Source organism: Oncorhynchus masou, chromosome 11 (assembly GCF_036934945.1).
Source record: "Oncorhynchus masou masou isolate Uvic2021 chromosome 11, UVic_Omas_1.1, whole genome shotgun sequence".
NCBI lineage: Eukaryota > Metazoa > Chordata > Actinopteri > Salmoniformes > Salmonidae > Oncorhynchus > Oncorhynchus masou.
In genome coordinates this window covers 26,416,733-26,440,763 of record NC_088222.1, presented here as the reverse complement: position 1 = coordinate 26,440,763, position 24,031 = coordinate 26,416,733, and the positions used below count along the sequence as shown (strand labels likewise).

Here is a 24,031-nt window from a genome sequence, read left to right as displayed (position 1 = left end):
ATTATTCAAATTAATATAGATCATATTCTTAATGAAAACACGTAATATCTAATATTCATCTCCTTTATCTCTTCATAGATTTTACAATTTTAAATAGGGTGCATCATCCAGCCACCTTGAACTGTGTACACATCAGAAGAGGATCAGTTGAAAAGGAGAGGGAAATTGACATTTGACCTGAATAAACAGCACATCAATTGTAATTTATTCTGCAGCAGGCCATACAGACTGGAAAGGTCATTTCCGTGACATCAGTAAATCAATAGAGCATCTATGGGTTGGTTTCACAGACACTGATTAAGCCTAGTCTTGGAGTAGGTCGTGATTTCCATCGTGAATCTCTGTTGACAAATATTTCTTTGTCTAGGACAAGGCTTAATCTGTGTCCGGGAAACCGGCCCTTGGTGTCTCTATCGCTGCAAAAAAATGCATTTTTTTTTTGTTGCCTAAAATCCAAAATGGCACAAAGCAATCTGACAAAAGATTAAACACTATTGCTGTCAATTAAGCTGTGGGGTGAGATAAAAGCTCTCTAATGAGTGGAATAGTTAGCATCCCACTGCTGGCTGACTAATCAGGAAATGGCACACAGCCACCCAACCATCATTTTTTAGTGATTTTATTTAGACATCCCAAATAGAAGGCAAATAAAACATTGCGCATATTTAAGTAATTTGACAAACATACATTTAAAAAAATGTAGGAATGTTTTACCTTTCTGCTAATCAGAAACTCTTCATATATACAAAATTACCGCTGTTAATGTTCTAATACAAAAGATTATCTTTCACATGTCTAGTATTTTAACTACCACATCCTCAGAACTAAAATTGTTTTGTACAAAGATATACATTCAACTGCCTTCACAGGTGTCCCAATAATTTCCAAATCATTTTTTAAATTTGTTAAAAATGCTGAAACGTTCAATTCAAAATATTCACTTAGTTGCATCTCATAATTGTATAAAATTTGGCAAGCAGAATAGGCAATTACAGTGCATCTACTCAATACATAAGAAAACACATCATTGGACTTTCTTTGAAAAAACTCAGAGGGAAATACAACTCACATGCATCTTGTGTGTGTGTGTGTGTGTGTGTTCTTTCAGGACAGAGTATACTATACCTCACACAGCACAAAAACCTTGCAATGGTGATATGGCATTCAACAAAGAAAACTGTTGAGAGAACATCCTTAGGTTTCGCCAAGTAAGAAGTCTTATCTAGTAATGGTAATCTATGGGTCTAAACAGCCATAATGTCAGAGATGTGCTGCCCAGGACATGCTGGCCCGACTTGCTGCAGCAACACTACAACATGATCTAGTAATTCATTATTTTCATACCCTTCTAAGAAATCATTAGTGTTTTGTTCTTCATACATCAGTCCATAAATCACCATGACACAGGCGGAGACTGAAATGGATTACAAGATTAAAATGGACGGCTATGTTAACAAAAATAAGAGTTCTTGGATCCCTAGTCTTTGAAGGACTTCTACTTTTTTTCTTTTAACAAACAAAAATACATGGTGAGTTAAATATTACAAAGTAACATGGGAAAGACCAGGATTAAGTTAAACATGTATTCAATTAAACTAAAATAAAAGTTGACTGGGCTACTCTCAGCGAGTTTCCTGAGCAGAAGGTCCAAACTTTTGGGGTCCTCAAAAACAAAATTATAAAAGGTTACAAAATATTTCTAACAAAACGAATCTGTCACCAACATGATAATAATAGTTTAAGAAATAAACATTGGTGAACTTCAGGACCATTCCCTCAATGGCATTTGTAAGCCACTAGATGGCCCTGGTATTATGTAGGCTGGTTACCTAGCACTCCAATTTGATCTTTGATAATACTGCTGTTTAGTTACACATGGGATATGCTTTCAGTGCAAGACTAGTTCCTTTCTCAGTTTGTATAAAACAATTGGCATCAACTGATGACCAAATAAAAGAAACACCTCTGCCATCCCTAATAAAGAGAAAAATAACTATCCTAATTATACATATTTAACAGTCAACAGGGACAATGTCCAGATATCCACTTCAACAAAATAAATTGTTGACGGTGATAATACATTAACATGACAACTGTACAAGTTAGTCAATGTACCTCAAGAGCATACATCCAATTTGAAAAACAAGGATACACAGATGTGGAAAAAAATAATAACCTTCCGTCCAAATGGAAGTCTTTGTCCCTTTTGTTGAACTCATCTCCTAAAAACATTAAATACGGATTAGCAGGCTATAGATAAAACATAACACATTGTCTTTGCAAGATAACTTGTGGAACAATAAAACCAACAATTCATACTTATTGCATTAGTCCTTTTAAATGTAGATTTTTTTTCTCCCATTGCAAAGGTATGGGTGTTTACGTGAGGCTTGTGCCCCCCCCCCCCCTCTTGTTAATCCTACTGTGACTGGAATGTTGACATCACTGTTTAACACTATCCGACTCACTACATCTAGGTTTGACATCCTTCAGATAATAGACAAAACCCTATCTAACTTCTACACAACTGTTCTGGTTCTCTCTTCTGTGATGTAACATTAATTGGGGTGGAGCCATGTGACAGGGTAGTTCTCTCCACTGCATGGCACAAGTAGGCTAAACGTTAATTTCCATGTCTGAGGAAGGGGCATGGGGTCAGGGGTCAAGGGCCAGAGGGTTGGGGAAAGATGGTTCATTTTTCTCCTTTTCTCTCCATCTCGTTTTGTTTTTACCAGGGTGGGGACGAAGGCAGGACCTGGGACAGAAAAGACATACTCTCCATGGATCTCATGGCGATGTTGAGGGGCCCGGACATTGTCATGGACATGGGGGTGCTGATGGCCAGAGGGTGGGCGATATTCATGTGTGCCGTGGTAGGGATGTTGACCGAGGCGATGTTGACGGGCCCAGTGATGGTGACTGGGTGTTGGAGGCTGACGTTAACTGTATTGGTGGAAATGTTCATTTGCGCCGCTATTGTGACAGGGTTGTTTATGGAGTTGCCCCGGTTCAGCGTGGTGGTGATGGGGGCGGAGGCTGTTACAGGTGTGGCTGAGGCAGAGTTGTGAATGTCATTATCTAGAGAACAGGGGATAGAGGACATAGTATTAAATATGTTGTCCTTTCCTTCACTGCTAAACCAATCGAAGAAAAGCTTTACATTGATAGTTATTGGTTATTCTCCGTCATTAAGCAGAGGGAGGAATGCTCTCCATACACTGCAGAAAATTGATCTCCACACTTAAATGTATGCGAAATAGTCCAGAGATTACTTTTGCAGTATATGCAGTCGGCATTCCTCTCCATCTTTGCTGCAGCACACTGACTGAACTAAAATAACCTTTATATTAATAACCATTAACCCTTTTAAATGCGGCAAATACATGTTCTTCTAAAACAAATACCGAAGCAGGTAATCACGTGTAGGAAAAACATGTTCTTCTAAAACAAATACCGAAGCAGGTAATCACGTGTAGGAAAAACATGTTCTTCTAAAACAAATACCGAAGCAGGTAATCACGTGTAGGAAAAACATGTTCTTCTAAAACAAATACCGAAGCAGGTAATCACGTGTGGGAAAAACATGTTCTTCTAAAACAAATACCGAAGCAGGTAATCACGTGTAGGAAAAACATGTTCTTCTAAAACAAATACCGAAGCAGGTAATCACGTGTAGGAAAAACATGTTCTTCTAAAACAAATACAGGAAAAACATGTTCTTCTAAAACAAATACCGAAGCAGGTAATCACGTGTAGGAAAAACATGTTCTTCTAAAACAAATACCGAAGCAGGTAATCACGTGTGGGAAAAACATTAACTCGGTCATTCTTGCTGTGCAAAGTGTAATAAAACAGTTTTAAAATTAGAACAGAAATCTACAAGACAACATTTCCATGGATGCAATGATGATGAAGTGGCACACTGGCATGAGTATTTATCCTTGCGTGTGTGTGTGTGATGTGACTATTCTTGGGAGGGGGGGGGTTAGGGTTAAATTCACACGATGCTATGTTATCATTACCTTTTCGTCCCCCTGAGGAGTTCCACTGCCAGTCCCCTATTCAGAAATACAGACACACATGGGTTATAATGGACTGTCTGCAGGCCAGCCAAGGCTGCTCCGCTAGTACGTCTCTCAGTGCACTCTACAGGCCCCACTTCAGGTGGGTACACACTACCGGACTTGCTAGTCCCCAGGGGGAGGGAATGGGCCATACGCTTACTGTGGTGACAAACAATATCCTACTTGTAGTGTTCTCTGTGCTGTATGTGGCAGTGCTCATTCAGGTGGCAGCTAACGCAGAGTGAATACACAACACAGCAGTGAAGCTTTCCTTTCAATGGCCAGGGAAAGAACATGTTGCATCTTCTGTCTATGTGTAACTGAAAGAGGAAACTTAGAAATATTGATTAGGTGTCCTGAGCTAGGCTATACTTTGTTATTGACTACACCTCTGAGCAGTGATCCATGTGTAATGGCGTTATGATGCAGTGTTCTCTGGATGGGAAGAGATGAACAGGGTTGTACATGTTCCACAGGAGAATCACAAAAACACGTTGGCTTACGGCCTGAATCACCACAACTCCAATACAGCACTTTCACAAATGGAAATTCACAGATGAATAAACAAAACAGGAAATACAGACAGTAATAGCACGAGGGCTGAGGAAGAAGCCAGTTATTGGGCTGAACTTGACCTCCATGTTATGTATTATACATTTATAGTATATTTAAACGGTTACAGTGCCAGTGATTTTTCTGAATTATTTACTTAGCAGTAATACAAAGTAAGAGTCAATACCACCAAATATATATCAATAACACTAATGAGAAAGACTAACGGAAGAGCAATACTCGGAGAAAAACCCTGCCCTCCCTCTTCTAATTATCTTGCAATCTGCACAAATCAATTGAGTGGAGGAGCTGTATGTTTGCTGTGGTTGGATCAGATATCATTGTCTATGTTCCACTTCTCTCTGCTCCAACACGAGCCAATTGCTGAAAGCGCTTTAAATTTAGAACATATTTCTGCCACAGGCCATTCACTTCTGTCAACGAGAATACATGTCATCAGATTACATACCTCAAGCAGAAGACCCACAAAAAACAGCACAGCATATACATCTCTCCACTCAGACAAACATCTAATTCATGTTTAAAAACAGAATGGTACTCAAGGGAATTGGGGCAAAATGTAACCAGCGAAGAAGACATGGTAATGCCCATCATGGACAATGTTCGGTGGGACTTTCCATGTCCTGTAGTGCTACTCTAACTGCACAGAGACTGAAACCTGCCTGAGGATGAAGTCAGCACCAATCAATCAGATGGTATTTTCACTGTCATGTAAGGTTTGCCCAGACACTGGCCTCTGGCACACTGTCTTGGTATGGAGTAAAAGACAACTTCTAGGAAAATGTCAGTTATGGAGTGAGAAGTGTGAATGTTCAAAGTGTGTACAAAATAATTAAGTAAAATTACTTAAAAGGGCTTCAAAAGTTGTCATTTTAAAACAGTTTCTCACTTTTTTATTTATTTATTAGGAATGTAAAACCTGAAACGATTTTATTTGAGTTGGGAGGGGGGAGGTGGTTGGTGAGATAGGACTGTACCTTTGTTACAGGAGTTAAAGTTGGTCTGGCCGTGTGTCTTTAGATGGCTGGTGATGTAGGCTGCGCTCAGCATCTTGCCGCAGATGTTGCAGGTGACCTTCCCTTCATGTCGGATCATGTGGGAGCGCAGTCTGTCTTTGGTGGCGAAGGCAGAAGTACAGGCCTGGGAGAGGACAGGACAGGGTCAGAAGGTCAGGCCAGAGGCACACTACGATTCATAGGACAACACAGCTTCGTGCTCCAGCTCGGTGCCAAGTGAAGCCTGGATGGAACATGTCCAACTTTAAAGGCTTATAGATAGTCATAAATCTCTACTGGGGCCACAGGGTATACTGCAGTGTGGTGTTGTGGACAGACTGCCATTACAACACTATGACTAATGGGCTCATTTTAAAGACACTAGTCTAGCATAGGAAACTAACAATTACTGTCCGTGCCGACAGAAAGGAAAGTGCAAAGTGGGAGAATTGATGCTAGACGACAGACATGCAGCTCAAGTTGTCAATAATGAGCTGCTGACAAGTGGCCCTAATGAGGCCACACAGTACAGTTCTAACTCTCTCTTACCGTTACTTGGCATTTGAATGGTCTTTCTGAGGAGTGGACATGCTTCACGTGGCAACTCAGGTGGTCTGGCCTGGAGGAGAGAAGATAAGAAAAGTTACAATCTTGCTGTAGAATATTAATGGACACACACAACACACACTGTACTTTTGACCTTTTCTTGACTCAAATGTTCACTCAGCCCACTCATCGCAGCAACCAGAGGTACCATTAGTTTGTTTGACTGAAAACCTGGACTACAGCAGACAGGCTGGGAACTAAATCATTTCATCACCGATGATGGTGTGGAGAACTAACACAGGCAGCTAGGCCAAAGCAAAACACTCACACTGGTAGTGGTTTTGTTACAAAGGAGAGGAGTCAATTAGAATATTTTCAGGAGTGCTGTGAACCGGAATGGCGGTTCTCCTCGTTTCACTGTTAACTGAGGAGGACAGCAGCTTCCAGACAGACAGAGTGCCTGCAGAACTGCCAGTGACTAAGAGTTGCGTTATTCTGCCAGCCGGCCTCTCACTTTTCAGTGTCCCGATAAACCTCTGCGTCACTGTGTTGGAACCAAGCCGGGCTCTGAGATTATAGTTTGGACAGAGAGCATAATGTTTACATCAGTTTGAGATGCTGGAATATTCACTCACACCAAACTTCTGCTGTTATTTGAACTACTAACAAGCTGTAAGAGCTCTTTGCTTCTTGGGTTTTCAATGGTCATTTGTTATATATATTTTGCCATTACTCATGCCAATGAATTGCACATATGACTAATGATGCATAACTGGAAGTAGTGAGTGGATGTTGCCGTAAATGTTGAAAGAGGCCATCTTTCAAGGCCACTGTTGGCTTTGCTTGGAAAGACAGGAATGCTCAGTCATTCCAGGTGGCTCAGACTTAAAACAAACAGGACCCTGTAAGCAGCAACACCCGAGCAGAGCGGGAAAACTAGGTGCTAGGTTAAAGGAAATCCCAGGCTGCTGCCTCCCAGGCCTGTTTTAATGGCATTCTCTGGGGAAGGGGAAGTGGTGACAAGCTGGCGGGAACCACAGCCTCCCCCAGCCTAACTCCTCTCCTTTGCCTGTCCTCGCAAGAGGGAACTCTGGGACACAAGTTGAACTGCTCTCTAAAAATGCAACTGTTTAAACATGCTGGGGACCACAAAGGCACCGAGTCAAGATTATTCAACACTCCTATAAATCCTTGAGCCTGAGGGCAGCTGTCAATGGGACATGTAAAATGTAACATTGAACAACAGATGGTCAATCACTCCATCTCAGTGCTCGTCTAACACCACATAGAAATTGTAGACTAATAGCCATGTACTAACAGGATCAAAATTGAGTTTGTAATAAATAGAAAGCACTTTTATTTGAAATATAAAAGAGCTAGCCAGGGTTAGTGAAAGTGCATGGCTGGAGCCTACCTGGAGAAGCCTTTCCCACACACGGAGCAGACGTATGGCTTGTGGACTCCACCGTCGTGAGAGCGCACATGGTATGTCATTCGGTCCTTCCTCTTGAAGCGCTGTTGGCAGATGGGGCACTGGAAGGGCTTTTCGTCCGAATGGGACAGCTTGTGACGGTTCAGGTGGTAGACGTCTCGGAAAGCCTTGCCACACATCTCACAGCCATGGTTCTTCTTCACAGGCTTGGCAGGCTTCTTGGGCTGGCTCTGCTGCGGCACGTTGATCATAGAGACTGGAGACATGATGCTGGAGGCTGAGGACACGGAGGTGGTGGCCGTGGTGAGGATGCCTGCGATGGTGGAGATGTAGGAGGGCTGGCCACTGTTCTCCCTGGGCAGGCTGGAGATGAAGGGCACCATGGTGGGGGCCGTCTGAGCCGTCTTCTTGGGCCGTGACACCATCTTGATGCCCGTGTGGCACGACTCGTGGCGCCGCAGGTGGTAGCTGTCACGGAAGGCCTTGTTGCAGTAGCCACAGATGAAGGGTGTCTTGCTCTTGTGCTCCTTCTTCACCACGGGCATGGGTCCCCTGCCGCCACCTGCCCCACTGGCCACGTTGTCTTTGAGGAGCTCTGCGGCACTGGCGGGGGGTTTCTGATCCAGGGGGATGGGCATCACAGGCTTCTGGTCCACCGGCTCATTTCCAGAGTTGAGCAGCGGCAGCAGGCTGTTCTGGGCCACCTGGTGCTGGTGGTGGAGGGCTTCATTGGCCTGCTGTAGAGACACAGCACAGCAAGTTTAAACACTGGTCAACAACATACAGTGCATTCGGAAAGTAGTCAGACCCCTTGACTTGTTCCACATTTTGTTACGTTACAGCCTTGTTCTAAAATTGATTATATTGTCCCCCCCTCATCAATCTACACCCAATACATGATAATGACAAAGCAAAAACAGGTTGAGAAATGTTGAAAATCTATTAAAAATAAAACTGAAATATTACATCTACAAAAGTACTCAGACCCTTTACTAAATACTTTGTTGAAGCACCTTTGGCAGCGAGTACAGCATTGAGTCTTCTTGAGTATGACACTACAATCTTGGCAAACCTGTATTTGGAGAGTTTCCCCCATTCTTCTCTGCAGATCCTCTCAAGCTCTGTCAGGTTGGACGGGGAGCATCGCAGCACAGCTATTTTCAGGTCTCTCCAGGGATGTTCGATCGAGTTCAAGTCCGGGCCGGGCCACTCAAGGACATTCAGAGACTTGTCCCAAAGCCATTTCTGCGGTGTCTTGGCTGTGTACTTTGGGCTGTTGTCCTGTTGGAAGGGAACCTTCGCCCCACTCCGAGGTCCTTAGCACATGGAAGCAGGTTTTCGTCAAGGATCTTTCTACTTTGCTCCATTAATCTTTCCCTCAATCTTGACTAGTCTCCCAGTCCCTGCCGCTGAAGAACTTCTCCACAGCATGATGCTGCCACCAGGTTTCCTCCAGACGTGAAACTTGGCTTTCAGGCCAAAGAGTTCAATCTTGGTTTCATCAGACCAGAGAATCTTGTTTGTCATGGTCTAAGAGTCCTTTAGGTGCCTTTTGCCAAGCGGGCTTTCATGTGTCTTTTACTGAGTGGCTTCTGTCTGGCCACTACCATAAAGGCCCAATTGATGGAGTGCTGCAGAGATGGTTGTCCTTCTGGAAGGTTCTCCCATCTCCACAGAGGAACCCTCAGAGCGACCATCAGCTTCTTGGTTACCTCCCTGACCAAGGCCCTTCTCATCCGATTGCTCAGTTTGGCCGGGCGACCAGCTCTAGGAAGTCTTGGTGGTACCAAACATCTTCAATTTAAGAATGATGGAGGCTACTGTGTACTTGGGGACCTTCAAAGCTGCAGACATTTTTTGGTACCTTTCCCCAGATCGATGTTGACAATCTTTTCTCTGAGATCTTCAGACAATTCCCTTGACCTCATGACTGGGTTTTTGCTCTGACATGCACTGTCAACTGTGCGACAGGTAGCCTAATGGTTAGAGCGCTGGGCCAGTAAACTGAAAGGTTGCTAAATCGAATCCCGGAGCTGACAAGGTAAAAATCTGTCATTCTGCCCCTGAACAAGACAGTTAACCCACTGTTCCAAGGCAGTCATTGTAAGAGTAGAACTACAGGTTGAAACTACCATGAGCATTCCTCGCTCTGCCTGCTACAGGCTTGTTATAAGAGAGCGCACTGAAAAGGTCAGGTTTTGTTTGTTACTCAACACAGCCAAATGTACCTCACATCCTTGTAGCTCTGCCTTTCTCCTTTATGTAACCCGGGACTTTTTGGAGATTAGCCTATGTCTTGACATTCCTCCTTTATATAACCGCTCTTGCAGTGAGAAAATAGTTTGGGAGGAAATTAATTTAGCATTAGGCTCTTTGTGTTGTTTTACTGGCTCACACGGCCTACTGGGAATAGCCTAATCTGGGAGCCATTCACATGCAACAACTAGGCCTATTGAGAACAGCTTAATCTCACTGCCATTCACAGGCCACATTTTAAAATGATCCGGTGCTGCTAGGAAGGCTTTGCTTTGATGACTTGTCCGCCTCAGCCTTAAACATGAAACACACAGAGAATCTCACTGCCGATAGACTGCCGATAGTTACTTATCACAGTGGGAGGCCGTTCCTTCTCTTGACAAAACAAATGTGATACCTACTGCGTGCCGATCCGGTAGCGACGAACCTACCGATTCTACTTGCAGAATCCCAATGCTAATCAGTGCACGTCCGTACATCCACAAATGAGCCAGTCACACTTCATATGCAATGTAGGCTAAGGGATGGTAGCTAGCTAAGTGCACAACATTAAATACTTCCTCCAAACTAGATAGTACTAGCTAGCTACAGTGGCTGACATAATTAAATCATCATCAACCTCAGGAGGCTGAAGAAATTCGGCTTGTCACCAAAAGCACTCACAAACTTCCACAGATGCACAATCGAGAGCATCCTGGCGGGCTGTATCACCGCCTGGTACGGCAACTGCTCCGCCCTCAACCGTAAGGCTCTCCAGAGGGTAGTGAGGTCTGCACAACGCATCACCGGGGGCAAACTACCTGCCCTCCAGGACACCTACACCACTCGATGTTACAGGAAGGCCATAAAGATCATCAAGGACATCAACCACCCGAGCCACTGCCTGTTCACCCCGCTATCATACAGAAGGCGAGGTCAGTACAGGTGCATCAAAGCTGGGACCGAGAGACTGAAAAACAGCTTCTATCTCAAGGCCATCAGACTGTTAAACAGCCACCACTAACATTGAGTGGCTGCTGCCAACACACTGACACTGACTCAACTCCAGCCACTTTAATAATGGGAATTGATGGGAAATGTAAATATATCACTAGCCACTTTAAACAACGCTACCTTATATAATGTTACTTACCCTACATTATTCATCTCATATGCATACGTATATACTGTACTCTATATCATCGACTGCATCCTTATGTAATACATGTATCACTAGCCACTTTAACTATGCCACTTTGTTTACATACTCATCTCATATGTATATACTGTACTCGATACCATCTACTGTATCTTGCCTATGCTGCTCTGTACCATCACTCATTCATATATCCTTATGTACATATTCTTTATCCCCTTACACTGTGTATAAGACAGTAGTTTTGGAATTGTTAGTTAGATTACTTGTTGGTTATTACTGCATTGTCGGAACTAGAAGCACAAGCATTTCGCTACACTCGCATTAACATCTGCTAACCATGTGTATGTGACAAATACAATTTGATTTGAGTTTCCATGAAGCTGCTGCCTGTGTTAGCTAGCTAAGGACACTGCACTGTTGTGCTAGTTAGCGAAGATGCTAAAGTTAGATAACGAGCTAAACAATTGGCGTTGGGAGGGTACTGGCAGTATGGGATTATGGAGAGTGAATTAAATAGTTTATTCATTTTGATAGGTAGTTATCTAGTTGTGACCTTCCGGCTAGTATCAACAAGGGCTTTTTTTTTTTAACTGCCGACACTGTTCAGATGTGCTAAATACTGTACTGGCAGGCAAACGTTCGACAATAGTAGTGTTGTCTCAGCTTTTAGCCTTGGGCCTCGTAGTTACATGTGTTTACACAACACATGGAGATTTAACACTGGCTTTGTACGGTGCCCTTTCTGACGTGATTTCACAGCTCTTCCACTGAATTGACGTTGCAAAGAGTTGGAGTGAAAGCGCGGCTGCCTGCCGGTGATTGCGAGGCGCAAGCCACTGCGTCTGAAGCCACACCGAAATAGACCGTGAGTCATTCTGGGCGCATGCGTGGCAGAGTAGGCCACGGGGGCCAGAACAGAGCAGTGAGCAGACTGAAAGTATATCAGCGGGGGTTCTCGTCAGCACTTCCGCCCCTCTGCTGAATGACATGCAAGAGAGACAGCCGAACAACACAACCGGAGGAAATGCACTGGAAGATCTGAAAACATTCAGCCAGATAATCATCACAATAACCCTTTAGTCTAAAACCACAGTAACCGGGAAAATAATTTGCTGAATCCCCACTGCAAGTAGTTGCTTGGCTCTGTTGACTTCCAAGTCCCATAATAAAGAATCATCTTTGTGCCGAGCCACAAGTAGACGTTTGGGAAATCTATTTGACCAAATACGCAACAAAAAAAGCAGGGTCAATGACTGTGGATGTTTTACAGGGACAAAAATAGGCCCTGGCTGTGTCATTAGTGAGGAGGCACACAAACAGCCTGCCTCTGCTGAGGAATCTAAATCTGCTATATGAAAAATGATCCTTGTCATGGTGGTGCTCATTTGTCATGTGTGCAAAAGTAGTCTGCCAAAATAGAGACAGGCTTGGAAGAATCCAGCTTAGTGCCCCCAGCAGCAGCCTGTGCATGAGTTTAGCTAAACCAAACAAGGTGCTCCCCTGGTTAGCTAGTAGCGCAACATTACAATGGACTTCATTCCAAACGTGTCCCTAAAACATGAACAAAAAAACTGTAGAACTAACAGAAATGCAGTGGTGTAAAGTACTTAAGTAAAACTAATTTAAAGTACTACTTATGTCGTTTTTTGCAGTATCTGTACTTCACTATTTCGGACAACTTTTACTTTACTACATTCCTAAAGAAAATTACATACTTTTTACTCCATGCATTTTCCTGACACCCAAAAGTACTCATTACATTTTGAATGCTGAGTAAGACAATAACATTATCTAATTCAAAATAACTTCCCTGGTCATCCCTTCAGCCTCTTATCTGGTGGACTCACTAAACACATGCTTAGTTTGTAAATTAAGTCTGAGTTTTGGAGCGTGCCCATGGCTATCCATAAATGTTGTTAAAAAGTACCAAAAATTTGCCATCTGGTTTGCTTAACATTGAAATGATTTATACTTTTTACTTTTGATACTTATGTATATTTGAGCAATTACATTTACTTTTGATACTTAAGTATATTTAAAACCAAATACTTTTGGACTTTTACTCTAGTAGTATTTTACTAGGGAACTTGAGCAATTTTCTATTTTAGGTTGAGTATGGCAATTGGGTACTTTCCCCCCACCACTGCAAAAATGTGTGCATTAGACACAGTCCACCCACTCTCCTCCTCAGCAGTGTGACTGCATGGGCTCTGGGGCTGTGCAGGTTAAGCCCCATCTCCTTAGCCACACGTCAGGAAACAGAGAGCCACCAGGTACAGGCAAGAGCCACAGGATGCCTCCATGTATAACCACAGTGGTGAATCTCTGCCATATTACACTGAATACACGAAGTGAAACCTGCCATCCACATAAAGAACCAGATTCAGCCACCACCCAAAACAGCCCAATTAGAGGAGCTGGCAGAGAGGTGAGAGGCCTTGATGTGCTGTTGCTAAATCAGTCAGTTTCAGTTTAAAGAGTACATGGTTGTGCTGCACAGCAGACAGAGCGGAGGTCCCCCGCTGTGAGAGAAGGTTAGTGACGTCAAAGCGGGAAGCTACCCGACTGACATTAATAAATAAATCACGCAGTGCTGGAATACGTTGTCTGCTTGTCTGCTCCTTGGCTTCAGCGCAGACTAAACAGCCCTCTAGATCAGGGATAAGCACTACACTTGAGGGGAGCACAGACACCACACCAGACAGACAGGGATGTTTTTAGGAAAAGGATGTGACTGGGGATCCTGACTGTGGCAGCACTGTGTCTGCTTACAGACACACAATGTACTAGAAAATATATACAATATTTATCATAATTTAACATGTTTATCTAGCTAAATATACTAGGTTATGAGAAATATGACCCTCAGGTGATCTATCATTAAATTATGCAGAACGTAGGTCAATGTATTCTCATCTAGCGTAGTTCAAACAGTCATGTGATGGTAGCCAGTGTGACGTCTGCAGAGCTGATAGGCCTGGCTGGATGGATTTAACATCCCGCTCTAGAACATAATCGGCAGAACGGCACTAGGGCTGCTGTGCACAAAGAGAGCCAAGCATGCCCGTTAAGGGTCATTATTGCTGTTCATTGGAGCTTCTTAAATTGAGGAGGAGGACCCCACAAATAGTGACCGTTATATTTAGTAGGTCTGGGAATTGCTAGGGACCTCGCGATACGATATTACACAATACTTAGGTGCCAATATGATTATGTATTGCAATTTTTGCTATCACTGACATTTACTTGCAATTTGATGTTCTAAACATATTGCTTCTGATATGTCTGCTGCAGAGAGAAGAGAAAGTATGAGAATATGAGTTGATCAGTCAATGAAATAAGTGCTGAAAAGATGTTGGCTCACTATTTAAAAAGAAGATAGAGAATAAGCTTTGGGATGAAATATAACATATTTTGGTGTTAACATTTTTATTAATTATTTTGCACAAAAAAAATCTATCAATCCCCCCCCATCACTAACATGTAGGCTAGCCTACAACTTGACTGTCATCCATCAGCTTCAGAGCCCAGATTGGGTGCTACTCAAATATCTTGACATCCGGAGAGAAAAAGTGTACCCAGTAAAAGCTGCTGCCAGGTCCTACAAAAATTGACATTCATATTGGTCAGGTCACACTGACCATTTCCATCTGAGACCAAAGGCAGGCATAATAGAGTAGGATGGAGAGGAAAAGTCTTCTCATCTGGGTCTTTCTGATGTGAACACTTTATTGAGTTAATAGAAACATGGCCATTTCATCAGATGAAAAATAACCGGAAACAGACACACACACACACACACACATCCTCACATTGACCAACTGAAAGGAAAAGAGGGACGCTGCAATTAAGACAACTGCGTTCTCTTCCGCAAGTACTAAAGGGAAAGGTCAAATACCTGACCCTTCCCTTTCACGGTCAGCCATCCATCGATCCACCCACCAGGGCCAGCCAAGAGCGAGGTTGGAAGAGGGGGAGGAGAAAATAAAAATAAATCCCACATTCTCCTCCTTATTTCATCAACCCCATTGTGGAAGACAAATCCAACCAGTGATGCACTCAGTGCTCAACAAGAGGTCTTTGTAAGCACATCTTCACCCATTTGGCTCCTCTATTCATGGGCCAGGGCCTGCATTTCTACACACACACACACACCTCAGCCCAGACGCGCACTCAGACCCAGGAACTCAGGGAGAACGCCACCGCACCCTCCCGCCTCTATTGTCTGCGCACCTGCTCACACTCACTACCATCCAGGATTAGTCATCAATATCATGATTTTCTAGCCCTCTCTCAGGCTGTCTGAACAGGACCTACTGGCCCAGAGGGGGGGCGGGGGGGGGCTGTACACTGTAGACAGCAGAAGACACAGCCACTGCTGCTGCAGACAACCTGGCCCCAAGAAAGACGTGCAGGGCCTGCAGCGCTTTCACGCTGCTCTGACCATTTTGATACAAATGTGCTTTGAAGGCTGGGGTCACTCCAACGCAAATAATATCAAAATGGAAGGCAGGGAGAATAAGCAACTCTGAAAAGACACTAACAACACTACTGATCGGTGACTGGCTTAGACTTATTATGTAGCAAACAGTGATTCATGTAATGGTTTATTAACTATTTGCTGTAAGAACAATTACATGTGAAATAGGAAATAACATTTTGAAAGTCTTTGTCGCATGGTTGTTCATTTCTGACACAGATTTGAGAAAAATAAACTATTTGTAGCCATCTGAAGAACATTGATGAATAACCTTAATTTGAGTGCAAATATATTGCCTTGCCACTGTTTTCAATGTCAGATTAGCTAACAAGTATGTCCTAAAAACAGAAATGAACATCGTTATTTTTGGAACATTACATTCCTGCCTGGGGTTTTCCCAGTAAGCTATCACTGCTCAGACAGTTCCAACATTCTACTGTGGGATAAGCTATAGGCATAACTGAAGGTATTTTACAGCTCTGGTACTTGCAGGACGTAGGTGGAGCAATAAAAAGACCCTAGACGTAGGCTAAACTAGACGAAATGAATACTTGTGGTAGCCTATTCAAGCATACTCCAGGGACAGATTGAGTCATATAGGAGAGGTTGTTCTGGCCATTCTCATTATCATGCTACCCTGCTGCCAACATCCTTGGGATCAATGAGCGAGTTAGAGCTCCAGAGGAGAGAGGCGTTAGCGTGAGTCATACGGACGCAGAAGCCAGCGTCACACAGCCTTTCTGTGTGAACAAGGCATCCAGTGACAGACGCACCTCTTATTATGCGCTGTTGCAGATGAGTAATGAAGGATTATGTGTACTTTAGCTCTCTCAGAAAGCACAATAGCCTTTGTCAAGCACCACTTTTTTCATAAAAGGGGAATCAAAGTGAAAGTATTTTTTCCCCCTCTGCTCGAGTAGTGACAGGTGGTTGATCCCTCTGGCCCTGAGCTGCAACTGTTTGATTAAACAGTGGTTCATAGTCTGATGAGATGGGCTAAAAGAAATCTACACTGAGACAAGAAAAGAGTGCTCCTCTATAGGGGTGAAAAAAATCTGATAGTTATCTTGATGATTCGTTGATCCTAAGATAATAATAATGTTAGGATAAATATACAGTATTTTGGTTTCCTGCACTGACCACAAGAGGGGAAAAAATCCTTTAAAATCTCACTTAAAGTGAAAATGAGTCACATGAAATGACAATGATTCATGGCAACTAGCAGTTGCATGGGAGAATTCAGCAAGAGGGCTGCATTTAACATCAACTTTCACCCCATTTGCCACTTCCTAACATCTACTGATCAATGAGGGACTGTTAACATTAGCATCATCACATCACACAACACCATACTACCCTCAGTAAAATTGCTGCACTGTGCTCAGTATTTGGAGACTGACTGCCACTTAGCCTCAACTTGGCCCTGCACACAGGCTCTGGGCCCACTCCAATTAGCCAGCAACAGCTGCACATTTCCAATACTTCGGGAATAGAACAGAGTTAGCTGTACCAGGGAAAATTACAGCAATCACTTCAAAGCAGAAAGCAGGGCTAAAAAGGGATTGCCCGTAGAATAAGAATTTTAAACACTCAAACAATCTGAGCTCCCATTCAAAAAAGAAAGAATCTATTTTTCAAGATGGAGCCATGTACCACTTGGAGGGGGGAAGGGGGGGAATCAGGCTGCTCCGATTTCAGACTGTTAAACTGATCCAGTCCTGCTGGGGGCCTAGGCATACTTTTATGAGTGAGGTCAACTCCAAGGAATGTTTATAATATAATGTATAAAACGTGTGATACTAATATTATGACGGGGACAATTTATATTCAGGTGTGAACCAGGTTGCCCAATTGAACACAACCATCATTATTTGAATTGCAACATTGTAGGCCCAGCTCTGAGTAGGTCAAACGGATTGAATAGTTTGGTGGTTGTGGAACTTGACACAAAAAGGACTAGCTATGATGACAATTTATTCCAACAGTCCCCAAGGATCCATATCAGATAAAATACAAGAAGACAGCTGACGGATAAAATCTTAGCTGCATGAGGTTACCTTGGCCTTAATTTGTTTAAAAACAAACAATCATTCCACTACAACTGTAGGCTAGACCTTTGTTAACCTGCTTGAAAAAACTATTTATCGCTATTATTAATGCCCGGCCCAATAGGCTAGCACAAATTTGTCCAATTTTATAAACCAAATATGATACGTTGGTGCAGTGATGCTGTAATGCAAATCTGGAAAGAAACTAAGCTTGAATGCAGGCCAAAAACAAAAATAGTAACGTTAACTTTGCTATAATTAGTTGACAATGTTGTATAATATAAATGGTTAGTTAGCTAAAACTGAGATAGTTATATGGATTGAAATCTCATTTTCGCAAACTGAAATAAATCACTTTTTATTGTGTGCAAATTGAATTCCTTCTTTACTCCCGGTCATATAATGTTAGCTTGTAGGTCTAACTTAACTGGCTACTTTGAATCACTGAGGGGGAAGGAGAAACTTAAACGCTGACTGGCGAAAAAGCAACGAAGTAACGTTAAACGTCAATCGGGGAAGTATTTCTCGCTTTCTAATGATCCGAGATCCGATTATTTTAGGCTACTAGCTTACTGGCTAGCCATTGTTTATAAAGTAAAGTTAACCCACCAGACAGAGAAAAAAAACGGATCAACGGTTCCGGGCAAATAAAAAAAAAACAAGGCTGGCTGTGGCGTTCTTGGAGCCTGCGAATGATCGATCTATGAATAACGTTTGCTGGCTTTGATCTAACAAGCGAACTTACATAACATAAACAAAGCTTTACGTTAGTTAGATAACTAAGCCAACTAATTTGTTTTTTTCCATCACCATAGTAATACAGAAAAAGAGAGAAAATAACATTTTTCCAAACGTCATGCCCAACCTCTCAGCTGGAAGCCTAGATTGATGTACCATTGTTTTGCTTGGATAGCTTTACTTAAAATTATACCTTTGAAAAACGTCAGACTGTGAATGTCTTTAGTTTCCTACAGTTATTCCATCAATGACCTTACTTTTCGGGTATCAAAGTTCACTTACCTGAAATAGAAATGTACTCCAGCTCGGTTCCATTGCAACACCTAAAAAAATCTGCAGGAAACCTACAAGAAACCTACAACAAAGCAGCCAAACATGGCAGCTGCTACAACTTCCTGTAACCCTTGGACTGTTCCACTTTGAAAGCATTTTAGGGCGGCAATAATGGAGTTTTCATAAGAAAGAATATCACTTATTTTCAGCACAACAAAGGTTTCAAATATGATTAATTTACATAACCTAAATATCCAACTTATATTAAGTAGAATATGAAACTGGGTGTTAATATTTCTGGTGTAGGCTACCAAATGTATCAAACACCCCTATGTCTGTGTTTCCCTGATTCTGCAGGGGGCATTCAATAAACAGCAGAGGTAATCAATGGCTCCGCAGATGGCATAATGTAGGAATACTGGGGAGCTGTTCTTCATAAATCTTGAGGAACATTTTGACCTCGGAATCGCATTACCTTACACATAATACAAGCACCATGGTAATACTTTTTGCATAAACTCGTAATCTCCGTGGTAAAACTACAATAGATAGCCCCAAGGTTCGCCAAAGAACGTCGTATGGTCTAATACAAAACGTAATGGAAGAACTACGCCCTCTAGGGGTCTTGGCGCGGAAGTACTAGTTTATCTCTCGGCTTTTTTAAAGCGTTTCGTTTCCGAATGAGGACAATCTTGTTCTCATTTGTTAGCGGATAGTCTACAGTTATACAACAGTCTCTATGGGCACTTAAATATTTCGTCTTTCCCATTCACCCACTGAATGGCACACATACAATTCATGTCTATATTATTTTTAATCAAGGTACCTTTATTTACACTGTGTACAAAACACAAGGAACACCTGCTCTTTCCATGACAGACTGACCAGGTTAATAAATTATTTTATTTTTTAAATGTCACCTTTATTTAACTAGGCAAGTCATTTAAGATCAAATTCTTATTTACAATGACGGCCTACCCCGGCCAAACCCAGGCGACGCTGGGGCAAGTGTGTGGTGCCCTATGGGATTCTCAATCACATCCAGATTTGATACAGCCTGGATTCAAACCAGGGACTGTAGTGACACCTCTTGCACTGAGATGCAGTGCCTTAGACCACTGCGCCACTCGGGATCCAAATCCACATGAAAGATGCTTTCACGTGGATTCACCTGATCATTCTGTCTGTAATGGAAAGAGCAGGTGTTCCTTATTTTTTGTACACTCAGTGTAAATAAAGGTACTGCACATCACTTATAACCAGGGTGGAAAAAGTGTTCAATTGTCATACTTGAGTAAAAGTAAAGATACCTTAATAGAAAATGACTCAAGTAAAAGTCACCCAGTAAAATACCACTTGAGTAAAAGTCTAAAAAATATTTGGTTTTAAATATACTTAAGTATCAAAAGTAAAAGTATAAATAATTTCTTATTGCTTGTATCAAGCCAACCAGATAGCACAGTTTTCTTGTTTTTTCCCATTTATGTATAGCCAAGGGCACACTCCAAAACTCAGACATTATTTACAAATAAAGAATTTGTGAGTCCGCCAGATCAGAGGCAATGGGGATGACCATGGTTGTTCTCTTGATAAGTCTATGAATTTAACTAATGTCCCTGTGCTGCTAAGAATTCAATATGTAATGAGTACTTTTGGGTTTCAGGGAAAATGAAAGGAGTAAAAAGTATATCATTTTCTTTAGTTATGTAGTGAAGTTAAAGTATTCAAAAATATTAATAGTAAAGTACAGATACTCTAACTCAAAGTATGATATTTTTACTTAAGTGCTTTACACCACTGCTTAAAAGTACACACATTTATTTGACTCTTATCAATATAACAACAGACCTCATACCTATAAGGTCAATTTAAATAAAATCTTATTGGTCACGTACACATATTTTGCATATTTTATTGCAGGTGTAGTATAATGCTTATGTTCCTAGCTCCAACAGTGCAGTAATACCTAACAATACAAAACAATACACGGAAATCCCCCAAAATAACAAAACTGCACATCACACAATGAGCATGTTCGGGATGCTCTGGATCGACATGTACGACAGGATGTTCCAGTTCCTGCTAATATCCAGAAACTTCACACACCCATTGAAGAGGAGTGGGAAAACATTCCACAGGCCACAATCAACATCCTGATCAACTCTATGCGAAGGAGATGTGTCACACTGCATAAGGCAAATGGTGGTCACATCAGATATTGGCTGGTTTTCTTATCCACACCCCTACCTTTTTTTAAGGTATCTGTGACCAACATATGCATATCTCTATTCCCAGTGATGTGAAATCCATAGATCCTAATGAACAGTGGTGGAAAAAGTACCCAATTGTCATACTTACGTATGAGCCGTTGAATTGCAACTCCACTTTGTCTTTGGACTGACATTTTGCCTGTTTGATTGTCTTACAGAAGGCATATCTGGTCTGTTTGTACTCATCCATGTTCCCAGTCACCTTGCCTTGGTTAAATGCTGTGGTTTGCGCTTTCATTTAACATAATAACAAACCTTTGATTTTCAGATGTAAGAATGTTTTTTAAACCTTTTCACATTAGTTACATTGAAATGCATTGGTTGTAGTGCCTTTCGGCTTTCTAAATCCACCCTGAATCCACCCTTCCAGTGAGATCAAGATAATCCTGATTTTCGGCATCAAAGCTATGCTAATCACTACCTTTGAGTTTTGAAAAACGCAAAAATGACGTTTAATCCTGATTAAAGGTCAGATTGAATTGCGAAATCCCTATCCGGAAGATCAGAATCAAATTTTTTCGTTTTTGAAAAACCCAATTCAAATTTTTTATCCTACCTGATTGCCAAAATCCATCAAAATGACTTTTGAAAAACTGGGCCCTTGTGACCAAGGTGAGAGGAGAGAGCATGCAGTTCTTAACATCAGTAGAAGGTGAATGGAATGCACCTCTCTTCAAGTTGTACAGTAATTATATATGCACAGTAGCTGTATGTCATTTATATTTTATATGTGCAATAAATGGAAATATCACCTGACAAAAGATCTATATGCCTGGAAATTCTATGTGGAAGGATCATTAACTGTTCTCAACCTGTGCCAATGGCGAGAATCATCATTGGCCTACACACTCAAATGGAGAATCTTTGTAATGAATCTAAATAAATAATTTGAGGATTAGAAGTGTTAAGGATACTGTTGTAATAGGAGTTGGGTTGGAGTGTTTGTAAGGTGTTTTTCAATGGATGGAAGTTTCGATGGCAATTGATAGGACAACATCTGGTGATTTCACTTTCCTAAATCATGTATATTATAGGAAATAGTTATATGCTTCAATACAAAATATCTAAATGAAATAGAGAAACACATATTGCCAGTGTCTTTTGTAAGTGTTATGTACTTGAGTGAAGACCCAAAAGCGGTTTTAACAGAAAACAGAGTTCTTTTAATGAAAAAACAGAAATGGCATAGATCCTCTTCAGACGTTGTCAATGGAACAAAAGATAGTTAGTAGAGTGCAGGATGCACCTGCCAGGCAGACTCCGACAGGATAGGACAAGGTGGAAGCAAACGAGACGATAACTTGCATCTGACATGAAAAACACAAACAAGAATCTGACACCGAAAGTAGCAGGAACAGAGAGAGAAATAGAGACCTAATCAGAGGGAAAAGAGGGAACAGGTGGGGAAAGGGTGAATGAGCTAGTTAGGGGAGATGTGGAACAGCTGGAGAAGGGGAGAAAGAGAAGGTAACCTAATAAGACCAGCAGAGAGAGACAGAGTGAAGAGAAAGGACAGGAACAGACATAATAAGACATGACAGTACCCCCCCCCACTCACCGAGCGCCTCCTGGCGCACTCGAGGAGGAAACCTGGCGGCAACGGAGGAAATCATCGATCAGCGAACGGTCCAGCACGTCCCGAGAGGGAACCCAACTCCTCTCCTCAGGACCGTACCCTCCCAATCCACTAGGTACTGATGACCACGGCCCCGAGGACGCATGTCCAAAATCTTACGAACCCTGTAGATAGGTGCGCCCTCGACAAGGATGGGGGGAGGGACGACGGGGGCGCGAAGAACGGGCTTAACACAGGAGACATGGAAGACCGGGTGAACGCGACGAAGATAGCGCGGGAGAAGAAGTCGCACTGCGACAGGATTAATGACCTGAGAAATACGGAACGGACCAATGAACCGCGGGGTCAACTTGCGAGAAGCTGTCTTAAGGGGAAGGTTCTGAGTGGAGAGCCATACTCTCTGACCGCAACAATATCTAGGACTCTTGGTCCTACGCTTATTAGCGGCCCTCACAGTCTGCGCCCTATTACGGCAAAGTGCCGACCTGACCCCCTTCCAGGTGCGCACGCAACGCTGGACAAAAGCCTGAGCCGAGGGGACGCAGGACTCGGCGAGCTGAGATGAGAACAGCGGAGGCTGGTACCCGAGGCTACTCTGAAAAGGAGATAGACCGGTAGCAGACGAAGGAAGCGAGTTGTGGGCGTACTCTGCCCAGGGGAGCTGTTCTGACCAAGACGCAGGGTTACGAAAAGAAAGACTGCGTAAGATGCGACCAACAGTCTGATTGGCCCGTTTGACCGTTAGACTGGGGATGAAAGCCGGACGAGAGACTGACGGAAGCCCCAATCAAACGGCAAAACTCCCTCCAAAATTGAGACGTGAACTGCGGGCCTCTGTCTGAAACGACGTCTGACGGAAGGCCATGAATTCGGAAAACATTCTCGATAATGATCTGAGCCGTCTCCTTAGCAGAAGGGAGCTTAGCGAGAGGAATGAAATGAGCCGCCTTAGAGAATCTATCGACAACCGTAAGAATAACTGTCTTCCCCGCTGATGAAGGCAGTCCGGTGATAAAATCTAAAGCGATGTGAGACCACGGTCGAGAGGGAATGGGAAGCGGTCTGAGACGGCCGGCAGGAGGAGAGTTCCCAGATTTAGTCTGCGCGCAGACCGAACAAGCAGCGACAAATCGACGCGCGTCACGTTCCCGAGTGGGCCACCAGAAACGCTGGCGAATGGAAGCGAGCGTACCCCGAACGCCGGGGTGGCCGGCTAACTTGGCAGAGTGGGCCCACTGAAGAACGGCCGGACGAGTAGGAACGGGAACGAACAGAGGGTTCCTAGGACAAGCTCGCGGCGACGGAGTGTGAGCGAGTGCTTGCTTTACCTGCCTCTCAATTCCCCAGACAGTCAACCCGACAACACGCCCCTCAGGGAGAATCCCCTTCGGTGGAGACCTCAGAAGAACTGAAGAGACGAGATAAAGCATCAGGCTTGGTGTTTTTTGAGCCCGGACGATAAGAAATAACAAACTCGAAACGAGCGAAAAACAGAGCCCAACGAGCCTGACGCGCATTAAGTCGTTTGGCTGAACGGATGTACTCAAGGTTCCTATGGTCAGTCCAAACGACAAAAGGAACGGTCGCCCTCCAACCACTGTCGCCATTCGCCTAGGGCTAAGCGGATGGCGAGCAGTTCGCG

At 43.0% G+C, this 24,031-nt stretch overlaps 1 protein-coding gene across 2 annotated transcripts; it reads right to left on the bottom strand.

Annotated features, from left to right (window-relative positions):
• Positions 1–603: 603 nt before the first annotated feature.
• Positions 604–18,644, bottom strand: LOC135548386 (vascular endothelial zinc finger 1-like). Of its 2 annotated transcripts, XM_064977926.1 has the most exons (6): positions 18,553–18,644; positions 7,593–8,347; positions 6,182–6,251; positions 5,615–5,777; positions 4,023–4,058; positions 604–3,078 (listed from the first exon to the last, which is right to left on the bottom strand). In XM_064977926.1, exons 1-6 carry the CDS (start codon positions 18,583–18,585, stop codon positions 2,729–2,731), a joined length of 1,407 nt encoding a protein of 468 aa, XP_064833998.1. In that variant the 5' UTR covers positions 18,586–18,644; the 3' UTR covers positions 604–2,728. The 2 variants fall into 2 exon arrangements, with proteins under 2 accessions (XP_064833998.1, XP_064833999.1); XM_064977927.1 differs by lacking the exon at positions 4,023–4,058.
• Between the last annotated feature and the right edge of the window lie 5,387 nt (positions 18,645–24,031).